At 28.5% G+C, this 26808-nt stretch overlaps 1 protein-coding gene across 2 annotated transcripts; it reads left to right on the plus strand.

Moving 5' to 3' along the window:
- On the plus strand, positions 1 to 24636 carry LOC145831405 (uncharacterized). 2 transcript variants are annotated; one of them, XM_082938659.1, is made up of 22 exons: positions 1 to 86; positions 294 to 380; positions 2633 to 2740; positions 2991 to 3038; positions 8128 to 8253; positions 9955 to 10074; positions 11537 to 11623; positions 13130 to 13192; positions 13497 to 13688; positions 14533 to 14700; positions 17346 to 17519; positions 17759 to 17875; positions 18676 to 18768; positions 19036 to 19113; positions 19660 to 19785; positions 20165 to 20200; positions 20652 to 20708; positions 20874 to 21042; positions 21431 to 22641; positions 22820 to 23362; positions 23956 to 24116; positions 24221 to 24636. In XM_082938659.1, the coding sequence occupies exons 1-22, from the start codon at positions 19 to 21 to the stop codon at positions 24286 to 24288; spliced, it is 3900 nt and encodes a 1299-aa protein (XP_082794785.1). In that variant the 5' UTR covers positions 1 to 18; the 3' UTR covers positions 24289 to 24636. The 2 variants fall into 2 exon arrangements, with proteins under 2 accessions (XP_082794785.1, XP_082794786.1); XM_082938660.1 differs by lacking the exon at positions 20165 to 20200.
- Positions 24637 to 26808: the final 2172 nt, after the last annotated feature.

The following is a 26808-nucleotide window of genomic DNA, read 5'->3' on the forward strand; positions in this document are numbered from 1 at the left end:
TTAAACAACAACAATTTTATGTCATCAACTAAAGATGATATAAACCAAAGTAATCTTCAAGGTAGAACGCCTAGAAAAAGATTTTTGTAAGTATTGTTTCACAAATATAGGTGCTAAATAAAATAAAACTTCATATTATTTAGTAATTTAATAATTTAGTAATAACACAAGTTTCTTTTTTTTTATATATCTAGATAACAAAATTAAGTTAACTTATTTAATTAAGCACATTAAATGTAATTATTAAGAGTATAGTTATAAACTTAAAATAAACCATAAGCTCAATTTAACAGAACTCCTAAAGCAAAGATGTTTCCATCTTACTATACTGAATCAAAGCAGTTTAACAAAACATTAGATGATAGTTTTAGACCTACACAGTTAGTATCTTTAATTGATTTAAAAAAGTTTAACTTCAACAAACTGGTTGTCTTAAAGACTAAATATTCTACAATATTGATAAACCTAGTGTTGTAGAAATTTTTATGCATTTTATTTACCAGCTAAAAATATTTAATTAGTTTTTTATAAAAAACAAATCTTTAGAATGAATAATTTTAATATAAAATGGTTTGTTGAATAATTCAGTTGTTCATAGGGAAATTAAGTTTAACTTTGCTAGAAGTACTACTACTGAAGTATGTAAACTTGTTCTGCAATTTAGTTTTAGTAATTTCGAAAATTATTTAGTATTTAGTTTATTTTTTCAGGCTAATTTAAGCTATTAAAGTGTTTTGGTTTTTTATATCTTTTGTTTTAAAATTAATTAGAAATATGTAGATGTATTAAGACAATTCTTTTAGGTTTAATGTCTATGATTTTTCTCTTTCGAATTTTATCACATCATTTTTTCAAATTATATAAGCTATTAACTTTAGTAGTGTGATAAGTCTAACAACTATTAATTAGCTAATCTGTGCAAAATTTTTATTGCCATTTTTAGAAAATGTTTTTTTATTTAAATAAAGTGTTTTATTACTTTCTGATATACAAATTTAAAATAACTTTTATTTATAGGAATAAGTTGTTTAAGAAACCTTTACGTAATAATTAAAAATTCAACTTAAGTAACTAAAGTATTAAATTAAATTAATATATTAATTATTATAAAGCTCATTAATAATTTGCTTTTGAAAACTCTTTGAAATTTTTAACAAACATTGATTAAACTTATAATTCATTTAACTTTATATTAATAAAAAAATATTGTATATTTTGATCTATTTTTAGTTTTATTAGTTAATTTTATTATTATAGAAACATTTATTTAGTTTTTATTAAGTTTTATTCATATACAGTGTTTACTAAGTTTAGTTACATTTTTTAATTTACTTAACTAAACAATCTAAAAAATGATTTTTTAGTTTTTACTATCCATTAAATATTTCGTACATAGTTCAAGAATTTTTTTTTGATTTTACTAAAATTAGCGTTCTAGTTCAATGTTTTATTGACCTGCTTTAGTAAATTAAGTTCTTAATATAAAAACTGTAGATTTAACTATTAAAAACTTTAGTTCTTACAAATAAATGTCTTATTTCTAGCGGTTTTAAAATATTTTTTTTTTGGTTTTAGATTGTCATGCATCTTAAACGAAGGTTTAAGTGCAAAATATTAGTATTAAAACCGCTAGATTTAAAGAAGCGCTCTTTTTTTACAACTCTCCTGCATAAGTTATTGTTGGTCATGAAATTAATACCCAATTGCATATATGTTGAACACTCACAAAAGATAACAGTAAAAACCATTAATATGACATATCTAAATATTTGCTTGACTATAGATTAAAAATAGACACTGAAAGTTTCATATGCAATAAGATATAGAATGAGAGAAAATATGTTTTAACAGTTTTTAAAGAAAATGAACAAAGTTTTTTTTTTTTGATATTGTGAACAACCTTGCTTTATTTTTACTGACTTTAGTTGATAGAAAACTAATGTAATTTTTGATTTAAAACAAAATTGTTGTGAGATTCATGATAACTTGCTCTTTTGGTTGTTTAATGATTAAATAAGCTATTTTAAAATGATTAGTTTCAGTTATAAATAAGATAAAACTTTTGTTTCAACTTTTTTATTCAGGGTATCAGAAATGCATCCTGTTGTTAAAATTACAGATTTTTTTGCTTATCAGTACATCATTTATATAACTACTAGAATTTAAAATATAACCTTTCTTGTAAACTATTTAGTTTCAGTTATCTAGTGTGTTTATCTACCTACGCACTGCATTGAGTTTTATAGTTTTGTTCTTAATATTTAGAAAGTCTTTAATTTTGCTAAGAAATTAGTTAGTGAAATAATAATTGCTTATTATGTGTTTTTTAATATAAGACTGTTGAACTGTGAAAGTATTTTATTCACAATACTGATTTTAATTTATTAACAACTGGCCCAATTTTTTTGTAATTGATCGCTTGTCCGTAGCTAAATACTTAATTCAAGCCTTTTTAAACTACTTAACTTTATAAATTTATATATATTTTTAAATATAAATTTTTTAAATGAATATAGTTCTTCATTACCATCAACTATTTCTATAAGATTAATTTAAATATAACTTTATACAAAACCTTATAAAAATAACTCTAAGAAGTTATTTAAAAGTAAGTAACATAAAATCAATGCAGAAAAGACTGCAGTAAATCTTCCAAAGTTGGTAGACCTGCAAAGCAATCAACAGCAAATCTACCCGACAGTTTGATAATAAGCCATACTAATGGAATCAACAATCACTCGTGAGTTCAATAAAATAGATTTGTTATTCGCTTTGTAATATTCAAATGTAATTCAAATGATTCAAAATGAAATTTTACATAAATGTATTTTTTTTTTGACATTTTTTAGTTAGTGTTCAATATCTTATGTTTTTATCTCAGTTTTATTTATAGACCTTTATTTATATGGTTTAATGTAATAGTTAATTGAAAAACTAAATAAAATTTTATAGTAAAGTTTTATCTATTATAAAAGTAATGCTCTTTGCAGGTTGGTTTCAGAATCGTCTAATGACGTTCAAAATGGAACAAATATTAAGTTAGTTTATTAATAAAGACTTGAATTAAGATATAGTTTATTATCTAACTTTCTAGTTCACTAATTTTTCCAAATTTGAGTGTATCATCTCAAATGAGTTTCTTTTGTTTCTTGAATTTGTTTTTGTTTTTACGAAACCAATTTTAATTGTTTAACTTTTGTCAATAAAATACAGTTTTGTTTTGAAAATTATTAAATTCAATATATTGGTTTACTTCTATAGTATTCAGTAAAATAAAATTATAAGTTTAATATTTAAGTAAAAGTTTATTTTTACTTTAATATATTTGTTTAGCAAGTATTCGCTAATCATTATGGAAGCTTTACTTGGTGAAAAAGATTACAATAAACTTTTTTTGAACTTATATATTTTGTTGCCTTTTTAGTTAAAAGTACATACAGAGTTTGTAGAATGATATTATAGTTAATTTGAATATGTAGTACAAATACATGTTATATACTTATAATTTTATTAAGCATAACAAACATAATCTTTTCAAAAAAAAAAACAAATACATTGATATTGATTTAGTTGTGTTTTGTATACTAAATTAGATACTAATTGATTTTTTGTTCAATTAAATTCTTAGTTCATTTTACGGCTTTTTAGACAAGTGTGTAAATTAACTAAAACAAAATTAAAGTTTGTGAACAATTAACTAAGAAAAACATTGTGTTTGCTATTGTTCGCGTCAGGGCTCGGGAGCCTATTATAAGTTGCAGCCAAATTTAAAAAACAAAATTGCTTGCAGACCGCACGACATAAAGATGTCTTCTGCAGGCTACATTTTTTTTGAATTATTTTGATTAGTTAATATTAAAATACTATTTTAAACCAAAAAAGTAATAAACTTTTCAGTAATTAGTGATGCTAAAAATTAGAGCCTAATTGTCGATTTTTACTACAAATATTTTTCAATAAAGTTTTTAAAAGCTGTTATTTGCGGAAAAGTAGCTCGCGGGCCTCAGATTTTTGCTTTTTTGGGTCGCAAATGGCCCATGGGCCGAAGTTTGCGCTTTATGTTAAATAAGTATTTAATTTTAAGTTGATATTTATTTATAGATTATTTTGTAGGTATTTGAGTAAAAGTTTTATAATTTAACAGTTTCTACTGTTAAGGCTTTCAAATAAACTTAGTTTAAACAGTTTAAAAAAGTTTAAGTTCAATTTTTGTTTATAAATTTTTCAAATTTAAATGTCTCTTAACAAACTAGTAAACTTACCTTAAAATGATCCAAAGTATGTAAATTTTGACTTTAAAGCAATTTTGTAATATTTGTTGAATTTTTCAATTCAGGAAATTTGACAAAAAAAATATCAGATTTTGTCAGTTTAAACTTACAAAACTCCTTATTTTCCAAAGCCTTCAAAACGTAAAAAAATAATTGAATTAAAAATTGTTTAAAGTCAGGTTAAAGTTACAAAATTTTCCTAGAGATTTACAAACTTATTTAATTTCCAATGCCTTCATCTGGTATAATTAATAAAATACCCTCTATAAAACTGCAAAAATTTTCTATTAACATATTGAACAACTACCCTACTTGAACACGCAATTTTTGTAAGCTTTTAAGTATTGATGGTCTGTAGCAAGGACACTTCCATAGTGAAACTCAAACTGTGATATATACACAAAAATTCATCTGGCCTAATTTTAGAATCAAAATGTTTTTTGTTGATGTAAATAATTGAGGCAGAAAAATTGGAGGTAAAAATAAATGAGTACAAACAGAAAAGAAATGAAGCCCACTAGATTTAGAGAAAAGATTCTCTTCAACAAGTGTAGGGGCAGCAGATGAGAACGATTTAAATAAAATGAGGCAAATGGTTAACGGCCAAGAAAGTAAAGCGAGATGCAGACCAGATGAAGAAAACCATATCTTCATTAGATGAAGAGGTTGAAGTGCTAATAAAGAAGCGGTGAAATTAAATTTTAGCACATATAATAAAAAAAACAGTGTTTGATTAAGTTCTTTATTCTTTCAAGTTTCTAATTCAGAAGTTTGTTATTGTTTTAAGGTTTTAGTTGTGAAAGTTCGTTATTAATTTTAGGTTTTAATCGTAAAAGTTTCCTATATATCGTTTCGTTTATTTAGAAACATTTATGTTAGGAAAAGCCAAAAAGTAGTGTCATTTTTCAGACGAGCTGTGTTTATAAGGTAATAATACAAGTATTTTGCTGATAGAGCTGTTTATTGCAAATACGTCAATCATACACAGATGGTTCAAGTGATGTAATGCAAGTTAGATGATTGATTTCGGCAAAAAAAAACTGTTGTTTTAACCTGTATTAAAATTAGATTGAAAGCTCTATATAGTTTCAAGTGTTAGATTATATATTTTAGAATAAGTTTAAGTTAAGAGTTTGATTCAGAAAAGTCGGGAAATTTTTCTCAGCTTGATCTCAGCAACTCTGCTCGTTGTTGAATTAAGTAAATTTAATAACAATTTAAATATCTAAAACAAAACAAGTATAAACATATAAACTAAAATGAGCTAAAGCTTGATAATTTTACATCTCCTTCTGCTCATTTAAGGAAAAATAAACTTAAGGTAAAACAAAGCTCAAATGAGGGAATCTAGATAAGTAACAAACTGCATTTCTTAAAAATTGAAATAAATTGGATATACTAATAAAATTCAGTTGACGTTAACCAAGAAAACGCTTTGAAAACGGATTTTTTTAATTAAAAGAAATAAATAATATAACTGTAAAACAGCAAAAAATAAAATTACAATTAAATTCTGCGCAATTAAACATATCCAGTTTAACTTGAATCCCTTCTGGCTTTATTAATATCACCAACTTGGACCTGGGGCATTGAAGTCTTTTAACCTACGCAGAGCAAGTGGAAACCATAGGAGCAGTAGTGTGCTCTTCCTCAACATTATTATGATCACCATCAGCTTCATTTGTTTCATCAGTTCTGGCATCTTTCGAACCATCCAAAAACATTGAAGGTGAATCAGGAGGTTGATGACTTACATTTTCTTCCTGTGAGATAGATTGATCCTGACGCCAACCATGGAATTTCTTCGTATCAATACTCGTAGAGATTGGGTTGTACAACCTCAAAAACCTTCTATTCCTTCGCGTCAATCTCCGTGAGCCATCAATTGTTACCGCAAGTTGATCATGTGGAAGCACCTTCATAACAACTACACTGCTTCCCAATTTACGTTAATGGGTGCCGCTCTGGTTCTGCAGTAGACACCTACTTCAACTTTCAAAAGTCGCAACTTTCTAGCTTTGTGTTCAGTTCCGTCAAGCTCGTCCATTGCCTCGTTCGAATCTTGTTGAGAGTGGAACTCCAAGATCCCTTTTCCCCTGACGCCCTGGTGGGCTTCAGCGTACGCCACTTCAACAACAGGCGGAACAAATCTTACAAGTCCTGCCAGCCTGTCCTGGACGACTCATTCTCAACAATAAACTTGGTCCTTGAAGCCGGACCGTATTTGGACCTGTTCCTGTCATAGAAGCTGCCGCGGTCATTAGGCCAAAATATCTTATAATAGTTGTGATAAAGTTCGCAATTCGAGAACGCAGCTACCAAACGCCAAATGAGTTATGTGAGTTAGTTTGCAGGCTTCTGGACCTGCATGAAAAGAGTTCTGGTTCATCAAAATCAATGCCAAATGAACCTCAACTGATTCGGCCAAGAGTGGACCGTGGGATTAGAAACATGGATTGCTTTCATTCGCAGGTGGGAGGCATTCAAAGTTGGTTCAAACATAAGCAGCCAGAATACAAGCATACAACTGTTTCAATGTGCTTATGACAAACTTAGTGATCTCATGTTGGCAAATGATCCTAGGTTGATGGCTAAGTCAGAATGGCTTCGTGTCAAAAGAGCAGAACTGGTAAGCTTGTATCAAGACCACGATGAACCTTTTAGAACATTTGCAACCCGTGTTCGAAGTAAGGCTTTTAATTTCATTACAGTTAGTGAGCGTGAATGTGGAAAAAAAATGTTACAAGTTATACAGAAGAAGCAATTATATCGTAAAGATATTTACATGAAGAATAACTCGTTGTTGAATTAAGTAAATTTTATAACAATTAAAATATCTGAAACAAAACAAGTATAAACATATAGACTAGAATAAGCTAAAGCTTAATAATTCTACAAGAGGGGCATAGCTTTTTTAGTTTATTCAAAAGGGCCTGATAAGAAAAAGTTTGGGAAACCCTGGTTAGATGTACCTTTCCTATTGGTTAGACTCAACTTTAAGATATTGTCATGAGTTATGTAAAACTTACTGCAGTGATAAAATTTATATTTAATAAATTTGCATGGTTGGTCTACTGTTTTTAATTTAATAATAAATTAAACTGAATAAATTGTTTAAGTAAAAACACGTTTTGAGCTAATTTTTATTCTAAGTATTATTTTAGTAACATATTTATTAAAAAAAGTGGCTAAAATCTAGGTATTAGTTTAGGGGCGATTTAGTTCGGTTTTTATAAGTATCTATGGACTTGTGTTCAATACCAGAATATGCTCCATAGTTTTTAGTTAGAATATTCTTAAGATTTAATATGAAAGTTTACAGTCATAAAAAAATTGATAATATATTGTTTCTATTATTACAGTGGAGAATTTTTTTGAAGAGATACTGATAATTATTTATTCAAAATAGTTTAACAATTCTAACGTGTTTTATACAATACTTCTCTTAAGTAAAAAAAAAGTTCTAAGAATCTAATAGGATAAAATTAATGCAACATTCGTTAAATGAAACTATTTACAAACACTTACTATACTTGTTTAATACAGTCATGCATAATCAACAACATGTAAGTTAGCATTTTTTTAAACTTAGATTAAAGTTCCGCCAAAAGACATAAAAATGTTAAATTAATAATATGGTATACTATCAAAATCCACCCGCGTTCAAAATCCACCCGATTTTTTGAATATTTTCTTTGTTTATTAATTTATTTTATATATTTTTTGCATATTTTTATTTATTTTCCACTATCACTGTTACCCTAGATCGGTAAGCGGTTCTCGAATATAACTGGGTGGATTTTGAACGTGTCCCAATAATATGAATCGGTATAAACTAAATATTTATTCCAAGCAGTGAATCGAACAACGAGTCCCTGCAAAGGAGTCCGCGCAAACGCAGAAGACAGAAAACCAATTTCACCCAGAAAAAGCACAGAGGCCAACTTGATAAGAAACGGCAGAAGTTTTTTGATACAAATCGGTTAGTTGAAATTGCTGTGTATACTGACGCGACCTGCTACTGACTTACTAAATTTATGAAGGTCTTTGTTAAAACTTATTTGACATGCTAAATTATTAATTAGGTAAATTATCAATTCGCTCGTTCTTCTTTCGTATATTTTTTTGTCTTCAACAAGTTTTTAAAGACAAAGTGTGCCAAAAATTCTTAGAGTCTTTGAATGTCATGTAAAGTTATAAATTTTAAAAGTTTTAGGAAAAAGTCATGGAAAATCGTAGAGTTTGATGTTTTTTGAAACAAATATAAAACATCATGAAATAAAAACTGTTTGTGAAATATCTTTAAGTATTTAAAGTAATATATATCTTTTTAATACATACTTGTAATTTATGAATAATTATACAAAGTACATAGTAGCAAGGTTTCCAAAACCTGGAATTTGAGAAATTTTGAAAAAAAAAACGAAAAAACCTGGAATTTCAACAAAAGTCACTAAAAATCCTGGAAAAACCCAGAATTTCAATCTATTTTTACATGTAAAGAAACTAAAAGTCAATCATAAAGATAAACATTTTTTTGTATCATTTTATTTTTTTAATATTAAAAAATACATTTAAAGTAGTTTTACAGTATATTGTAAATGTTGTTATTCTATTCAAGATAGTTTTTTTAACTTAAGTTTAGTTTTGTACTAAAAATAGACAAAAAAAAACTTTTTTTTAAAACGTTGAAGAAATTCAAAAAACCCAGAAAAAATTTACCAAAATCCGTTGACAACCCTGATGTATGCAATTCAGTTATAAAGATAAGATTTCAAATACCCCTGTTTTAAACAATTACTTTAAAACTAGTCGGTCAAAATTTGTATTTAAATTACTTTAAAATTATCAAAAAGTTGATATTTGGTTAGCTCAAAAGGGTTTTTAAAAGATAAGTGATTCTGTGAAATTAAAATTAATTTACATAAAATCAAAGCTAAATCTGAACGTTTTGAAATATTTGTTTAAAAAGATATTTAAACGTTTTTGTTGAAAGTTTAACCACATACATTAGTTTTTGAATGTTGAAATGTATACACTTTTTTTTTTTAATTGTGAAGTTTTATTTTAGTCAACTGTTATACGTTAACAGAATTAAAAAAATAAATTTTACTTTGTTTATAAAAGGGTTTTTTAGACTAAACTTTACTTTAGTAATTTTTTTTTTAATCAGAATCTAAGTATTATTATATATTTTTTGGTTTTAAGAAAACAAATAGAGAGATCTCAACTGCTGGAGGAGAAGTAATATATTTATTCTTTCAAAAATTTATTTAAAATCTATTTCTAATTTAATATTTCAGAATCTAAGTATAAGAACTTTTAAATAGTATGACTACTTAGTTCTACGAAATAGTATACTATTTAGTGTTTGTAATCAGCTATTTTTATTACAAAATTATTTAAAGTGATAAATCTTAAATTCATCGTCATTAAAAAACATAATAAGATCACAAATTTATAGTTAGTAAAAATATTTTTTGTACTAGATAGTTGAAAGAAAAGTGAATTGTAATATGAATATTGAATTTTTTTTGACTAGTAAAACTGTTTAATTATCTTAGTCAATTTCATTAAGGGCATGGTTGTTAGACAGTTGAAAGTGTAACAATATTACAACGAGTATAAAGTTCAGCTGATTTAGCAAACACTAAAATTTACAAACCTACATGCAACTTTTCAGGACTCTGCACCAGCCGTGGGATGAGGATTCTACCGCAGCTGACAGCTTCAACGATACCTCTCATCTTCCTAATACTTCTGCCACTTCCGCTTACGAGTTTGATGAACCGCAGGCCAAAAAGTTTGCTTTTTTTTTTTGTTCTTCTAAAAAAATAATAAGTGAATAGCAGGGTTGCCACACACTCAGGGAACTCAAGGAGTTTTCAAGTTGTAGAAAATCTAAGGGAAACTCAGGGAGTTTTGATTCTCTTTTTTTTAACTCAGTAAAGCTCAGGGCAGTTTTGGTTTGTTCTAAAAATTTCAGGGAAATTTTAAGATTTTTAAAAATCTCAGGGAATTTTTTTTCTAAATCTAGAATGATATTTAGATCCAGTTTCAATATTTTGTTCAAAAAAGTTATTATATTCATTTTTAAGTGCTTATTTAGAAATTTTTTAGCCTTGCGGCAAGTTCTTCAGTATTCTTAGAATTAACTTGGTAATTTTTTAATAAATAGCTTTTTTTAAAGGATTTGAAAAAAACTCAGGGAAGTTTAAGGTTACTCAGGAAAGTTTCTGGTCACTATAGGAAAATTTTTTGACTCAAAGAGTGGCAATCCTAGAATAGACTCATTGTATCTTCTTCATTTATTTTGATAACAGCGTTGTGCAAATTTATATTTTAAATTAGGACAGAATAAGACTGCCATCAGCATTACTCATAAACAAAAACAACTTGTAGAAAGGTTGAATTAAAAAAAAAATCCTGCAAAGTTAACATTAAATTCTTTAAGAAACTTTGAATTTTAAAATATAAAGTTATACATTTAAAACATTTTTTTCAACTAAGGTTGGTTTGTTAAAAATATTGTTTTTATTGATGTATATGGAAGTCAGCTTAAAATTGTATTCACTAAAATATTTTTTGTTTCAGTTTCTACGCTAGAAGCCTTAGTTTTCACAAAGTATTCTTTTGTGTTTTAAGAAGTTTTAAGTGTTAAAATATAAAACTAGTAAACTTTTTCTACAAATAAATTTTGAATTTAAATACTAAAAATTTAGTAAGAAATGAGCTAGAAAAGTCAAGAAATTTTATCAAAAGATATTAATGAATATGCTGTTTTGTATTTGAAATTTTAAAGTACATTTAGCATATGGTATATTTTGAACTCTCCAAATCTTTTTTTTTATATATATAAACTAAAAAAATTGTTTCTGTAACAAATCTAGCGAATAACATTTCATAAAAACTCATATGGCTTTAAATATATAAGAAATTGCTAAAACATTTAAATGTTTATTTTATATAGTTAGTTGTCAAAATCATGTCTCATAAAATAAAGTCCTTGAGTATCCTGATATGTTTAAGCTAATGAGGTAGTTTTTTTTAATTGGCAAAAAAACTACTCTTGTTTAATCTCAAATCACTATTTTTTTTAATAATAGTGTATAACAATGATTTTTCTGATAATTAATTAACGAAATGAACTATTTAAAAAAATTATTTATAAAATGATAGAAAAAGATAATGTTATTATTTTACTTAATTTTTTTTTTTGATAATTAGAGTGATGTATAGATGTGATAATTTTATTAATATTTAAGAAGACTGTTAGCAACACCTCAATTGCCAAGATTCAAGCAACGTGCTGGATTTCAAAGTGAACCGTCTAGAAAGCTCCATGAAGTGAGGTTAGAATATTTTATGCATTAATATTTTAAATTTGAGTTTGTTTTCGTTCTGTAGGATATCACAACCTCTAGACCAGGGTTTCCCATACTCATTTTCTTAATAACCTCCTTAGCAAAAAAAAATCGTTCCCTTGTTTTATATCCCCTTTTTAGTAGCTAGTTACCCTTTTACTTTTTCGCCGTCTAACTAGCTATTGTCCCCTTTGGGAAATACTGTTCCTGAATTTTCTTAGTTAGCTTATTTTGAATTTACGAGAAGCTCTTACTTTGCTTAAAAAATTGTTTATTTAAAAACTATTTTTCACATAACTCGTTTTTTACTTATAGAGTGCTTAACTTGTCATTATGTTGTGTACATGAACTGTTGACTAATTTGTAGACTTTATAGTATATACAATCAGATTATTAAAATCAATTCAAGGAGACTGTATATGATTTTATAGGGAGTTTTCTTTTATAACTATCCCAGTTTAATTTGCAAATTTCTAACTTGAGAACTTTTTACACATAATTTTTTAGACTCTCATTCATCTTTTACTTTTTATCTTTTGTATACACATTTTGAGTGTATTTAGCCAAACGGTTTCCACTACACTGAAAAAATACATTTTTACAGGAAAACAAAAGATAAAGTTTAAAACATTAGCAGAAACCCAGGAAAACAAAAAGTTTTACTTTTTTTGGTTTAAAAGTGGACCATTTTTCAACGATATATACAATAAAATTGCGTGATAAATACAGCTGTATTTACTTATAGTTTTATATAGGAAAACAATTAAAGTTCTCATTCTAAATGAGTTTAAGGAGTTAGTGTTTTCATTTAACACATAAACACTTAATACATAATAATTCAACTTAAAGACAAATACTTTTCTAAAGAGATACACCTAAATAATATGATAAAGATGATAAAGTAAATTAGACTAACAAATTGCTATAAAAAGTAAGTAAAAAAGTAAGTGAAGGTGTTTTACTAGCTTGAACCAATAATTCTTCCATTTTTATAATCCGTTGATAACTAAAGAAAAAGAGCTGTACGCACCAGAGAATTAATTATAAAACTCTATAGTCAATAGGGTTGATCACGCCAATTCGATCATCAGACCACAAGTTTCGGTAGACTGAGACCGGTTTCGTCCTTCAGAAGGACGAAACCGGTCTCAGTCTACCGAAACTTGTGGTCTGATGATCGAATTGGCGTGATCAACCCTATTGTTAATAACTTGAGCTTGTCTCACGGCAAACGAAAGTCCAGGCTTCTGCTCTGCTGACTTTCGCCGATGCTTTTTGTTTAAAACTCTATAGTTTAATTATTGTTTTTTTTTGTAAAAACATTTTTTAGATATATTTTTTTTAATGCTGAACCTGTAATGTCTCTGTTGTGGTTTTTCTATTATTTTTTTATGATGATTTGGAGTATTCAGAATAGAGTGTTGATTTTTATGTTTTATTTAAAGTTTTTAATCATACTTAATATTTAATAAGATAAAATATTTTTGAAAGCAGAAAAGGACCGGGAAGACCTCCTAAAAACAAGCATTTTCAAAATGTACTACCTGGAAATTTAATGTTAGATATACAGTTTTTTATAATTAAAACGAAAATATTACAAAATTAATTATTGTTTTTCACTTAAAATTAGATGATACATATGTTAAAACATAAATTATATTTTGATAACTTGAATTGTTTTTTTCTTTTAAATTAACTTTTCTTATTTCATAGCAAGGAATCTTATTTTCAATTTGTATTTGAGTAACTATCACAATAAATAATAAAACGCTACTTAGCTTATATTAATTAAAAAGCATTTGTATATTCAAATTAAGTATAAGAATTAAAAAATAGTTTTTGAACTTTTTTTTCTCTACAGCTCACCAGTGGCAGGCACGTCTTCCGGTGTGCACGCGTTCTCACCGAACGCGAAAAACGGTGTGAACTTCAAGCAGTCAACCAGCACCCCGACTCGCGTCACCAGAAACCCCCCGCCGTTCAAGCACGTCGTGTTCGGCAACGAAATATCCCCCATGCCCTCAATGCTCAGCCGGACTTTCGAGTCGCAAGTGTGAGTTTTTTATTCTTTGGTGCTGAACCGTTGGGGATTTAACAAAATTACCTTTGCGTTTATTTTTGTTTTAATTTAGTTACATCCAGGGTTGCCACTTTACCTGGAAAAACCTGAAGTTTGGAAAATTTTGAAAAAAAAAACTGGTAAAAACTGGAATTTTCACATTTTCAGTAATAAAATTTTGATTTGTATCAAAAAATATATCATATAAATAAAAAAAATTTGTCATCATCAAACCTGGAAATTTTTTTGAAAAAACGATTGGCAACCCTGTACATCTTTCAAAGTATTAAAAGTTGAACGATAAGAACAAAGTCTAAACCTAATTTTTTTTTGTTGTCTCAATTTGCATTGGTAATGGTATTTTTTGAATTGTTTTTAAAGTATTTAACAATTCACTTCTCAGAATAAAATAAATAATTGTAAAGATATTTCGATTAAGACTTTTTAACACATGTATCTTAGTAAAATAGGCTGAAATAAAAGTATATCAAAATTCAGTAATTTAAAAATTTAATACAATATAAAATTCATGTTATAATTGAGTTTATAATTTAAACCAAGAGGTAGAACAATATTATTATTAAAATTTATTACGTTTATTATTTAAAATAACACTTAAGCGAATCAAGAATACCGTGTGTTGTTAATGTTTTGATAAAACTACGCACCGGAAAAAGTTGCTACTTTTTTATCTGTATTGATTGAAGCAACACTATTTAAAAACTTATAAACTTGTGTTATGCTATAATGATTAACTTTAAAACTGAGCATGTTCTTAAAATTTGAATCTGAACTATAAATTCTTTGATTAAGCTTGTAAAAAACTTACCGTTTGCAGGGTTTCAACACCTAACGGGTCGTCTTCCTCGAAGAACCTGGACACGACGGACGAGTCTTTTCAAAGCAGCCGCAAAACAGATTTGAAAAGGAAGCATTTCGGCGACTACCCGAAGAACCTGAGTTTGAAGCTTTACAGCAAGCCTAAAAGTGACCAGCTGGCTCAAACGTTAGTTTGTTTGATTGAAAGTTTATTGTTTTAAAATCTGAGTTACTTGTGGTAAGTTTATTTATGTTAGTATAGGTTATAGTGAAAACTTTATGTCAAATAAAGCCATTTTGTAATGAATGTTTAGCATTAGTTAATAATGTTTTTTTACCATGAAGGCCAAATAATATGGTATTTTTGAATGCCAAGAAATTGGAAAACTTAAGTTAAAATGTTATGAAATATTATGAAAGTAGGTATAAAAAAGATTCATCGACTACTCTCAAAATTTGATAAAAACATTGAATATTTTTGTGTTACTTTAAGCAATTCATTGAGCATCAATGAACTTTCGACTTTTATTAAATTATTTTTGTATATCTTATAGTTTAGTCCAGTTTATTTATGTTTTTAGTTCAGAAAATTAACTAATATTTAAATTTCAGAGGGTTCTTTCCTTGTTTACTATAAGGTCTTAATTGCAGAAACTTATAAAACACCTTTAAAATATTTTTAGAGATATAATTTAAAAAATTAGTTAGCTCAATAGGTTTTGAATTCAAAGTAAAAACTGTAAACACAAAAAAGATTTCATTAAAAAGATAATGGTCTCTAGGGTTTTTTAACCTAAAGTTATTTGCAGTTTAGTATTTACTGATGTTTTTCATATTTGTTATTAAATGCTTTGTTTTCTGAGATAAGGCTCAATTTTTCAAAAATACTTAAACCTTTATGTGTTTTGGTTGCAATTATTCTTTAAATTTAAATAGTGTTGTAAAGACTGTAAAACTGTTAAAGTATTATTTCCTTAAAGTTTGAAATCACTAGCTAAAAAAAACATTAAAATAAGCTAGATTTTGTGTTTGAATGCCAAACTTTTTACAGAAGTGACTGTATTTTAAAGGTTAAATAAAGTTTTAGTACTTTATAAAGGGTGACTTGAGGTAAATAATTTTAGCTTTTAATTAAAAACCTATGTAAGTTCTTGTTAAAAAAAAGCTTTATGCCCCCTTATGATAAACTGTGTCTTTCACAATTAAAAACAAACAAACAAGTATCTGAGAATAAGAAAAAAAAACTTAACTTTAATTATTTCCCAAGTCTAGAAGATGTTGATTTTTTGTTTAAACTGAACATGGCCATTGACTACAGAAGTTAAGTAGAAAAGTTGATTTATTTCGTTTTCATATCAACGACTATATCCTGTAGTAGAATTACTACACAAAATGAAAAATTTTAAATTTGAAATTTAAAAAACTGTTTTAATATTATCTAAATGTAAGTCACATTTACCAGAATTTAAAAGCTTCTGATGTAGTGTACTAGCATTCAAAAATATTTATCGAAAATGTTTTTATAACAAGATGCTAGTTAAGATATGTTTGTCAAAAATAAGAATTTTTAGAATTAATTTTAAATTATAAACTAAATTGAATTAAAATAACCGTATTGTAGTTTAAGATAATTAAAAAAAATTCTTGTAATAGTTTCCTAACCTTAACGTAAACTCATTTTGATGAATAACCTAATAGTTTTAAGATTTTTTGCTAAATTACTAGGTGTTTTTAATTTCATTGTCTTTTTTTCGCACCTTATTGACACTTTTAATTTAGTTAAAGCCTATTGTTTTCCTACATGTTTACCACATTTTTCCAGGTTTTGTTAATAACTGATGACCTTTTTTTTGAGTGAACCATTGTTTTAAAAATAAAATCTTAAAGCATTGGAAGTTAAATTCTTAGCAGTTGTTTAGGCTAATAATAATACATAAAACTAAGACTTTCAAAAAACCATATTACTACGACCAGCATAAACTTGATAAAAAAATTGTACAAATTTTTATGGAATAAAAAAAAATATAAAAAAGCACTGCTACAATTTAAAGTAATTTCAAATTTGTGAATCAAAATGTTTTTTAGTCCTAACTTATCTTTTCGCTGAAAAAAAAAGAAACATTTTAAGCTAAAAAACCATAGACTAAGGTCAAAAATCCTGAAAGTGTTTTAGAAACCTAGAAATCAAGTTCAAAATCTAAGTATAACTTTCTGTAATTTTTTGACCTCACAGTTAGACAAATCACTAATTTGTTAGCTATAAATTAGTTTTTACAAAGCTGAAAAATCTTTAAAATTTTTAATTTAATGTTTTGTTCAAAATATCTACAGGATTGCCAAAAAACCTGTATTTTGAGGAATTTTGAACAAAAATCATTAAAAAAACCTGGAAAATCTGGAATTTTTAACATGTTAAGTAGTAAAATTTTGATTTGACTGAAAAAATTAATTATATAGATAAAAAAAATTTGTCATCATCAAAAGTTTTTTTTATTACAAAACACATTTAAAGTAGCTATGCAGTATCTTTTCAATGTTTTTATACTATTTAACACAGTTGCTTACCTTAAACTTAAGTTTAAAATAAAAGTAGACCCGAAAATTTGTACTTAAAAAAATCTGGAGATAATTTTCCAAAAACATTTGGCAACCCTGTATTTAGTAAGATTCGCAGGGCGTTTATTACAAATTAAAATTCAAAGCTCTTTCAGTCCAAAACTAAAAATTGCAGCACTCACCACATCAAATACTTATTACTTTTTCTTAATCTACTTAATAATACTAACATTTACTCATTGTTTACTTTTTCTCAACCTAATGCATTTTACGAAGCGCGCACAAGCCGCAGTCGAGCAGCGTGTTCGCGAGCGAGCCTCACTACAACGGCTGCCAGCTTGATTTCGACGAGAACCCCGCCGTCCCCATAAAGCTCGGCTCGCCCAGGAAAGAGGTGGTGAAGGAACTTCCGAGCGCTTCCAGGCCGCAACCTGGCGATGAACCGCTCGTGTGAGTTTTTTATTTTTTTGATTTTGTATATGTTTAACTAGGAAAACTGTACAAGGTTTAATCAAAAACTAGTTTAATTCATTACTTTACGGTGTAAAACAATTGTAAACATATGATAAATAAGTAAGCTTTTTGTTTGATGGTGTCAATCAAAAGCTGTAGAAGCCATAAAGTTTGTGGTTAAATTAAGTTTTAAAAGAATGTTACAAATTGAGCGTGTAATTGAAATTTAAACACAGAAGCGACGATTGTGCAGCAAATAAAACGAAGAAGAAGAAAGGGCGCGGAAGGCCTCCGAAGCCTGCGAAGACTTCAACTACTCCTGGCAGACGCCTTGCTGATTTTGAAAAACTACTGTTAGCTTGTGTATTTAGTATTATGTTGAGAGTTTGCTTTTATTTTAATTTGGTATTGTTGTTTTTTAATACAACATTATGTTAAAATAACATTATTGTCACCCAATGTTTCTCACCAGATATGTTTTTCAAATAAGAATGAAATCAAGAAATGTTTAAATGTGTTTAGTTGTATACAGTAGTACAATAGTCTTTAGATTAATTGAAATCTGTTCAACCTTTACAAAAGTTTTAAAAATCTGTCCACCCCAAGTTTTTAACCAACCTATAATATTTTAGAACAATTGTGAAAAAAAAACTTTTTTATCACTAACCTGTTCCGCATTCAGCCAATCCACCATACAAATATCTATGAATTTATTCTTTCAATAGTTTATTTTACAAACTAAGTTTCGGTCAAAGACCTCGTCAGTGCTTAAATAAGAAGTCTTTGACCAAAACTTAGTTTGTAAAATAAACTCTTGAAAGAATATTTCATTATTTCTCCTCCAGTAGTTGAGATCTCTCTATTTGTTTTCTTAAGACCAAAACATGTAATACAAATATATATTTTAAACTTGTTCTTTGTATTGCACTTACATGAGTTTTCTATCTGCTTTGCTCTCGTACTCTCAGTCTTGCGCTTAATAATCAAGCACATTGTATTAATTTAAATAGAGAGTAATGTTAATGTAAAATAAGTGCTATTTCTTTTTCTTTTCCAATAAATTCAGACCAGCTTACAACGGATCCAACTTATTTTTGTTCAAAACTTGAAAATTAATACAAGAGTAAGACTCAATTTAAGTAATATATCGCAGGAAGAAAAAACTAGGTCACCACACCAACAATATACAGCAAACTACTCAGCCACAACAGGAAACTCCAAGCAACCAAGATGACATTGATGTTGTGTAAGTCAAATATATTAACTGTTATTTTGCTTTTTTTAATTAGATTAATCTTTAGAGCAAAATTTGTTACTTTACGAGTCTGTTTGTTAAAAATACAATATTTTTATTTGATGTTATAGTTTGCGAAATTAATATTTTTAAGCGTTTTTGTCAAACAAAACAGTCTTAAAGTTGTCCAAATTTTATCTCATGTTAAATATTTTGTAAATTAGAGCAACTTATTCTTAAGAAGAACATAATGAGTTATATTCGTATTTTTGATAACAGCTGCAAAAACGTGTTGGATGAATTGACACTACAAGTCGATACAAATATAAAATCAGCTTTCAAAAAAACGCATCTCCAGTAAGTTCTAGCTCTTGTTATTTATTCATGTTTAATGTTAAGTTCTAGAATTTTTATAACGATAGGTACTCTACAAGTTAAGTGTATAGGAATTATGTATACTAGCTACTCTTTTTATTTCATAAAGTTAATTATGATATCATTATTACATGTATCACTATTAAATCAACGATGCTAACTACTTATCAAAATATTTATTTGTCTAGATATGAAAAAGATTGAAAATGTTTATCCTTAAATTATCTACATAAATAGTGTTGAGTAAAAAATAAGTTTTAATAAAGTTTTATAACAAAACATGTATTAACTATTTATATAGAATTGTTAAGTTTTACAAAAGTCAATATCAAACTATTAAACAGTAAGATTTTTTCAGAGCCTTTATGTTTGCTCACAAAAGTAAGTTCTACCGTTTATGAATGTTTTTTATTTTTTAATACGTGTAGTTCTTATTTTTATTATAATATTTTATTATTGGTTTTATGTATCAACCTAAATTTGGATCTATAAGCTTCAAAATAAAAATAAGCCAGTTTTTTAATGCAGAACTCCTAATGAAGGGAATAGTTTTCCTCGGCTTACATTTCCCGCCTTGGCCAAGCAAAAACTGCCACGTCATTGTCGTGACTTCGAGCAAAACATATCCGCGCCAAACGTTTCTACAGCTGAAAGGTAAGTTTTTTGTGGCTTGCACATAGTTCCTTGCTTTCATGCTTTCAACTGGCTTACGTTTCTATAGCGCGTTAATTTGAAAAAAAAAAACATTTTATATCGTCAAAGAAAACTTTGCTCTTTTAATTTTTAACAAAATATCAAAAACAGCAGAAATTAAAACATAATTTTAGTTACTTAATATCTAATCAATAACATTTATGTTATTGCAGTTAAAGGTTTTTGTTTTTTTATTTGTTTGAATTATTTCTAACAAATTATTAATTTGATAATTTTTACTGAAAAAAGTAATTCATTTTTCAATTTAACATGCAAATAAATAAATTTTCTTGGTATTTTTGAAACACATTGTTCATAAAAACTTTTTTTTTTTTTATAGGAAAAAGCGAAGAAAAGAGTTTTGGAATGTGCAAAAGTTTGTTCCTTTTTACATAAAAACTAAAATTTTACAGTAATTTAGTTATGCACTATCGCGTGTTAGTTTAGCTTCACTAGTTTTTTATTATACTGCTAAATTGTCTTTTAGTAAGCTGAGCTGTGAAAAATACTGTCTACCTAGCTGTAATTTGAAACAACATTATATGCTTAATAATCAAATGTTGTATGAATGTTTAAGTTAGTAATTGAAAATGTATTTAAATGGATAAGATCATTTGTGTAACAAAAGTCTTATCTAAGTAACTTTTGATGATAAGTATTTATGTATATGAATGTATATTGTATATATATTTATTATTCTGTGAAAATTCGTGTTATAAGATAGTTATTTTAAAGATGAGATACTGCATGATGATTTATTATTAATGAGTTAACAAATTAAAATATCCAAATCAAGCAAAAAAAAACTAGTATATTTTTTGTTACAGAACTGAAGGGTTGAATCTGACCATAAAAAAGCTGAACAAGAAGCACGTCGAAGATCAGTTAGTCGGGCTTTTTAAATATTGAAAAAATTGCAAAGTTTGCAGTTTTTTTTCTATTGATGTTTATTTACTTGTAGTCATAATAGTTTTCAAACAATATATTCAACTACAATCTATATCAAATTGTCGGAAAAAGTAGTATATTCACACTCACAAAATATTAAGGCGCGTCTTGCAATTGGAAGAAGATTTGAAAGCGAGCCAACTGAAGAACACGACCTTGCGAGACGAAATTGAATCCAAAACTCTCAAAATTAGAAATGCTGAAGAGAGGCTCGCAGCTGTTGAAAGTTCCTTTAAGTGTGATAAAGCTTCGTCGGAAGAAAATAAAAAAGTTTCTACATATGTTTATAGTTGACTAACATTATCCTTTTAGTAAAAGTATCTAGTCTAATAGCTAGTTAAGTTTACTTGTGCAACGATTTTTCTTGTATATTAAAAATGTTAGTTAAGTTTTAAACCTATGTTTACTTTAAAGATGCATACATAAAAGGGAAAAGTATGTGTTATCACTTAAAAAGATAATATTTTTATATTTTTTAATGTAGTAAAGGGATGTTAGAATAATTATTTTATAGTTATTCAATTAGACTATTTTTAACAATTTAAAAACTGTTGATTAAAGTGTATAAGCTCGTAAATTCAAAATATTTGTTTTAATTTGACTAGATTATAAAATGTCTAAATAAGTCAACATCACTTTAATGCATGAGTTTCATCAGGAGCTGAAGCAACAAATAGAAGAGCTCAAAAAGCAAAACGCCGAAAACAAAGACGAAATCCTCAAGCTGGGAAGCGCAAACAGCAATCTCCAAGCTGAAAACTGTAAATTGAAGGCGGAAATCGACGAGAGCTCCGGCGCGATCGACCAGTCGGCGGTGGAAGACGACCTCGAAAAGAAGCTGCAGTCGATGAAGATGGAGCTCGTTGAGAAGACGAGGAAGGCCAACAAGTTGGAAAAGTTGTACAACAACGTGGCGGACGCGCTCAACACCAACGACAAGAAGGTGCAGGCGCTCAAGCAGGAGAAGACGGCGCTGACGAGGGCGCTGAAGGCGTCCAAGGACGAGTGCAGGAAGCTGAGCAGGGCGGCGGACAAGATGCGCAGGGACAGCGAGAAGGACGGGAAGAAGGCGAGGCCCGTGCCGCAGGCTGCGAGCGACAGCAAGCTGGTCGACGATCTCAGGATGAAGGTCTACGTCGCCGAAGAGGAAGCGAAGACGGAACGGCTCGCCAAGGAGCGTCTCGAAAAGGAGGTCAGGGAAGACACGGATTTTTACAACAGAGAGCTGAAGTGCCGCAAAGAAGAGATACTGGAGTACCAGAAGGTCATGGTCACCATAAACCAGCACTACGAGAGCGAGTTCGAGAAGAAGAACAACGACATCAAGTACTGGAACGGAAAGTGGGCCGAGCAGCTGAACGAGTGCGAGAACGCCAAGTCGCGAGAGAAGGAAGCCAATGAGCAAGTTGCCGAGTTGGAATCAAAACTCGAAGACACTAAGGACAATTCCCTGGTGATTGACGCAAAGAATAAACTGATTTCAGAGTTGGAAGCTAAGGTTGAAGAGTTGCAGGAAAGAGCGCAGCAGAAAGAAGTTAACGACGACTTGAACCTTGGAGCCGTGCTGGAAGAAAAAGAAAACTTGATCGAGCAGCTCAAAAGCCAAGTGATCGAAGCGAACGAAAAAGTCGAACTTAGCAACGAGAAAAACAAATTGCACAGGTTGAGGATGCGGACCGTCGTGGCAAAACACGAGGAAAGAGAAGATGAGCTTAAGGCGGAAATTGATAATTTCAAGAGCCGCGTCAGTCCGCTGGAAGAGCAAGTTGAAAAGTTGCAAGTTGAAAATCAACAGCTGCGAGATGTTTCTTCCCGTTCATCGGAAGAAAATATGCGAAATTTCCTGAAAAAGTCGTGGCAAATGTACACGTAAGTTCTTTTCTCTGCCTGTTTAATGAGGTGTTAATGTAAAAAATATTTAAAGTTATTTTAGTTTTTTTAGGTTCTGCATACTTAGACTTCAATGCTTAGAAAGGATTTTTTTAAGTTTAATAATAACTAGTCTTAATATGTATTTAAAATCAAATAAACTTACATTACTTCTTAGGAACTTTGTTGACGATGGATTAACGAAGATGTATCGGCCGAACCGAGAGGTGGAAAGAATTTCACCAGCCCAACAATCTTCTTTGACAAACGAAACTGTCTCACACAACAACCATCTTGTCAACGGCTCCGCGCAACCCTCGATCCCGCAAATCACATCTAATACCTCGGAGTCCAACCGAAACGAATCCTTTGTTTCCTCCCTTCCTTCGCGCCGGAGCAAGGAAGTCCTTCCCAGCTCCCCGCTAGACGACGACGACTCCCTCACGCGTTTGGTCACTCCGCCCAAACCGAACGTTTCGCCGGAAAAATCCCCGCACAGCGTGATGCACGTGTGCCAGAGGGTGCTCATGAGCGTCAGGAGGATCTTCAACGTCGAGAGCACGTACGACAAGTCGCACAAGGTGCGGGTGTCGATCGACTCCGACGAAAATTTGGTGGTCAGGCTGCCCAGGCTGGACGCGAGCGTCATGGACGGCCTCAAGTCGGTCCAGGCTTACGTGCCGCTGATCGGCGAACCCAAGACGGTTGACGATTTTCACGTGTGAGTGTTGAGTTTGATCGTTTTGTCATGAGTGATACGTGCTGTTTTTTATTTATTTTACATTTTTATTTACAGTGTAAAATTGAACAATTTAGTTTGTATTTTGAATATGTTTTCAATTGACTTGCAATTCTACATAAAACAGGATGATTGCATACACTCAAAACTACTAACAAGTCTATATTATGTATTAACTAAAAAATGAACTGACTGATAATCTATTAGAAAAACAATTATATTAAAAAGAAAACCGTCGCAATTTATAAATGATATTTAAATTTAAGGACTGAACATGACAATCGACCATTTAAGTAATAGTTCTGTAACAACCCAATGTTACGCACATACTATTTTCAAGATTTTTTATTAGAGCTGAGTCATCTCAAGTTTTAAAAGCATTTAAACTTTTTAACCACCAAAGAAAAGTTTAAGTGCAAACAAATAATCAGATATAAAGATTAAAAATAATTGAAATAAATAAAGTATGAACACTGTGAGAAATACTTTTAACATACTAACTTCTCTTTGTAGTTTTTATTAAATTACCTAAATAGTTTGTTTTTTAGCATTAATTTACAACCATACTTTTCTAGTCTTCAATTGGAAAAAACAAACCCCATCCTGATCAACCTGAAAGACTTGTCCAGAGTTCATGTTAAAGAGACTTCAGATGCTACTCTGATGATGTTTGTTATCTTCTGTGTAATGAAAGATCTTCCGAGTTCAAGGCCTTACGTTTTCTACTGGGCGAGAAGTGAGTTTTTGTTACCGTTTTGTTTTGCACTAAATGATGATAACGAGTACACGTATTTTACTACTTCTCTACCTGCTAATGCCTGTTTTTTGTTTATTTCAAAGGTAAAATAGAAAATTCTTCACCAAGTACGAGCTGCTCAAATAAGGAAGATGTCCAAGATTTGAGCTAACATTCAATGCATAGAAAATAAAATGAGTAGTTTGTTCAAAAGAATTATAAATTGACGGTTTAAGAAGAGGTCACGTCGTTATGAGAAAGGAAATACACATTATTTTTAACAACTTTGATAAATTAGTTTTAATCTATAGTTAAGTAATTTTTAATGTTGACACAAAATTTTAGATTTTCACCTTTTTCCAAATTAATTTTTAATATTTAAAGGTAGTTTTTTTGTACTTGAATGTTAAATTAGCCAATATATTGAGAATACTTGTTTAATGTGATGTACACAACTTTTTTATATCGAACGTTTATTTTTAGCTAAATTTTGTTTAGTAATTTTTTTATGCTGATTGAAAGTAACCTGTTTTTTATAAATCTTTTTATTTTACGTAAAACTTTTTAAGAAGTATTACTGTCATTTTATTCCAAAAAATGTTTTAGAGTAAAAAGAAATTATATCATGCTTTTTTCAAGTAAGTTAATGAACATTTATTTTAGAAATTCATTATCACTAAAACTAATAGACATTTCTTTATTGATTTTTTAAGGGAATTTTTTTCAATAAATCGACTATTTGTTTTTTTTTTCATTCAATTGAAATGAGAATAAAAAAACGTAAATTTTGTTGATGAAAGAAAGTTATTTGCTGAAAGTAACAGGACAGGTTAAGTTAATAATTAACAATTTTGGAATAACTAGCGAATTAGAATAGCTAATTTGTGATTCAACTTAAAATATAACTTTAAAATACATTATACTCTAATTTAAATGATTTCCATATTTAAAAGTTACTCACTAAAAACTACTTGATAAGTTGAAAAGTCCAACTGTAAACTTATTTTCAAGTTTTACAATAACATATAGCACAGCTTTAAAAAAGATGTGAAACCTGCGCTTAACTTAAATACATTTCAAGACTTTAAATTTTTGTATAAATACTACCAAGAAGTTAGGAATTCTTGTATAGTAACAGGGGAACGAGTTAGAAGAGCACGGGCGTCACTTTTAGCACGGAGTGACACTCTTTTTATGCTTACATATCATTTTAAAAGTGTTGTTTAAAATTATAAAAACAAACTATGCAACATGTAGACTAAAAATTAACAAGCTAAAGCTTTAACTAAAACTTGGTGTTTAATATAAATTACAACTAGTTATTTTAAAGCAAACATTATTTTTTTGGTAATATTACAAATTCTATTGACTTTTTACCAAAACATTTTAACGAAAATATTTAAAGCTTTTATACTTTCAATTTATAACTATTTGTATAAACCTAGCATCATAAACGAGCTCCAAATTTTTAATAACATTTTAAATAAGCTTAAATAAATTTTAGTAAAATGTAAATAAATTGCCTTTGTTTTTTTAAGCTCCAATATTCATTTTTAAAATACATATAGGTTTGAATATCGCAGTACAAAAAGATGTTTAGTTCCTCTTATTTTTAGTCCACGTGTGTCACAACTTTTTAATACGTATGTATGTGTTATAAGATTTATTTATAGACTACTGCAAAGATAAATTAACTTATATCACAATTTTTGTTATCTATTTAGCTTTTTTATTCTTTTGAAACTTTAAGAAACAGCATAATATAAAAATTTACTAGTAAAACTTTTATTAAATTATTTTAAGACGTTAGTTTTAGGAACCTTGTTTGCATTTTTTTTTTGTTTTTAAACTTAGTAAATGTAGAAAATTGAACATCATTTAGATGTACAATCTTAAAAATCTAATAACACAAAATAACCGACTTTCAGAAAGTTTTATGTCTGAAGAAGTTTTCTAAACAGAAAAATATAATTAAACAAACCTTAATTTGATTAGTCTACTTACTAAATTAGAAATTACTTAAACACAAAACTACAATAAAGAAAATTTAGACAAGTCTGACTGTTAACTGAAAATAAGAAACAGAAAGAATAAGAAATCACTTAAAATATTTTGTAAAACGTTATTATTTCATTTGTACAAATTATCTTCTTGCTGAAGTTATATCACAGGTAATATTTATTTTTCTGACCGTAAGATGCCAAAATAACAGAAATAAAGAGTTGTAAACATTTGATTAGACTTAAACGAAAATTTAATTTAATGCACTATTTCACTTATTTGGGTAGGTTTCCGGTTTTTAAGTTTGGAAAATGTTGTAATATTTTGAGCACACACAAAGTTTAAAAAACATTTGAAGTTTAGGCAGTATGTTATAAAAATGCATCCGTTGTGTGGTTATTTCATAGTTTGACTGATTTCTACCGCCTCATGTGTTTTTCACTTAGGGCGTAGAGTAGTTTACTTTAAAAGGCTGTCAAGCTTTGTCTTACAATTTACTCCTTACTTAACTATAGATTTAAATAGAAATAACTTTGATAATACTTCCTTTTGAATTCACACTTTCAAGTGCCTAAAATTAATAATAAACAGGATGCTGACTATATTAAGTAAAATTTAAAACAATTTATTAAGTATCTTTTTATTTAGTGTTTAATATAACCACTTAAATATATCGATCGTGCTAAAGTGT

Source organism: Thalia democratica, chromosome 3, assembly GCF_965202585.1.
Source record: "Thalia democratica chromosome 3, ktThaDemo2.hap1.1, whole genome shotgun sequence".
In the NCBI taxonomy this organism is placed as follows: Eukaryota; Metazoa; Chordata; class Thaliacea; order Salpida; family Salpidae; genus Thalia; species Thalia democratica.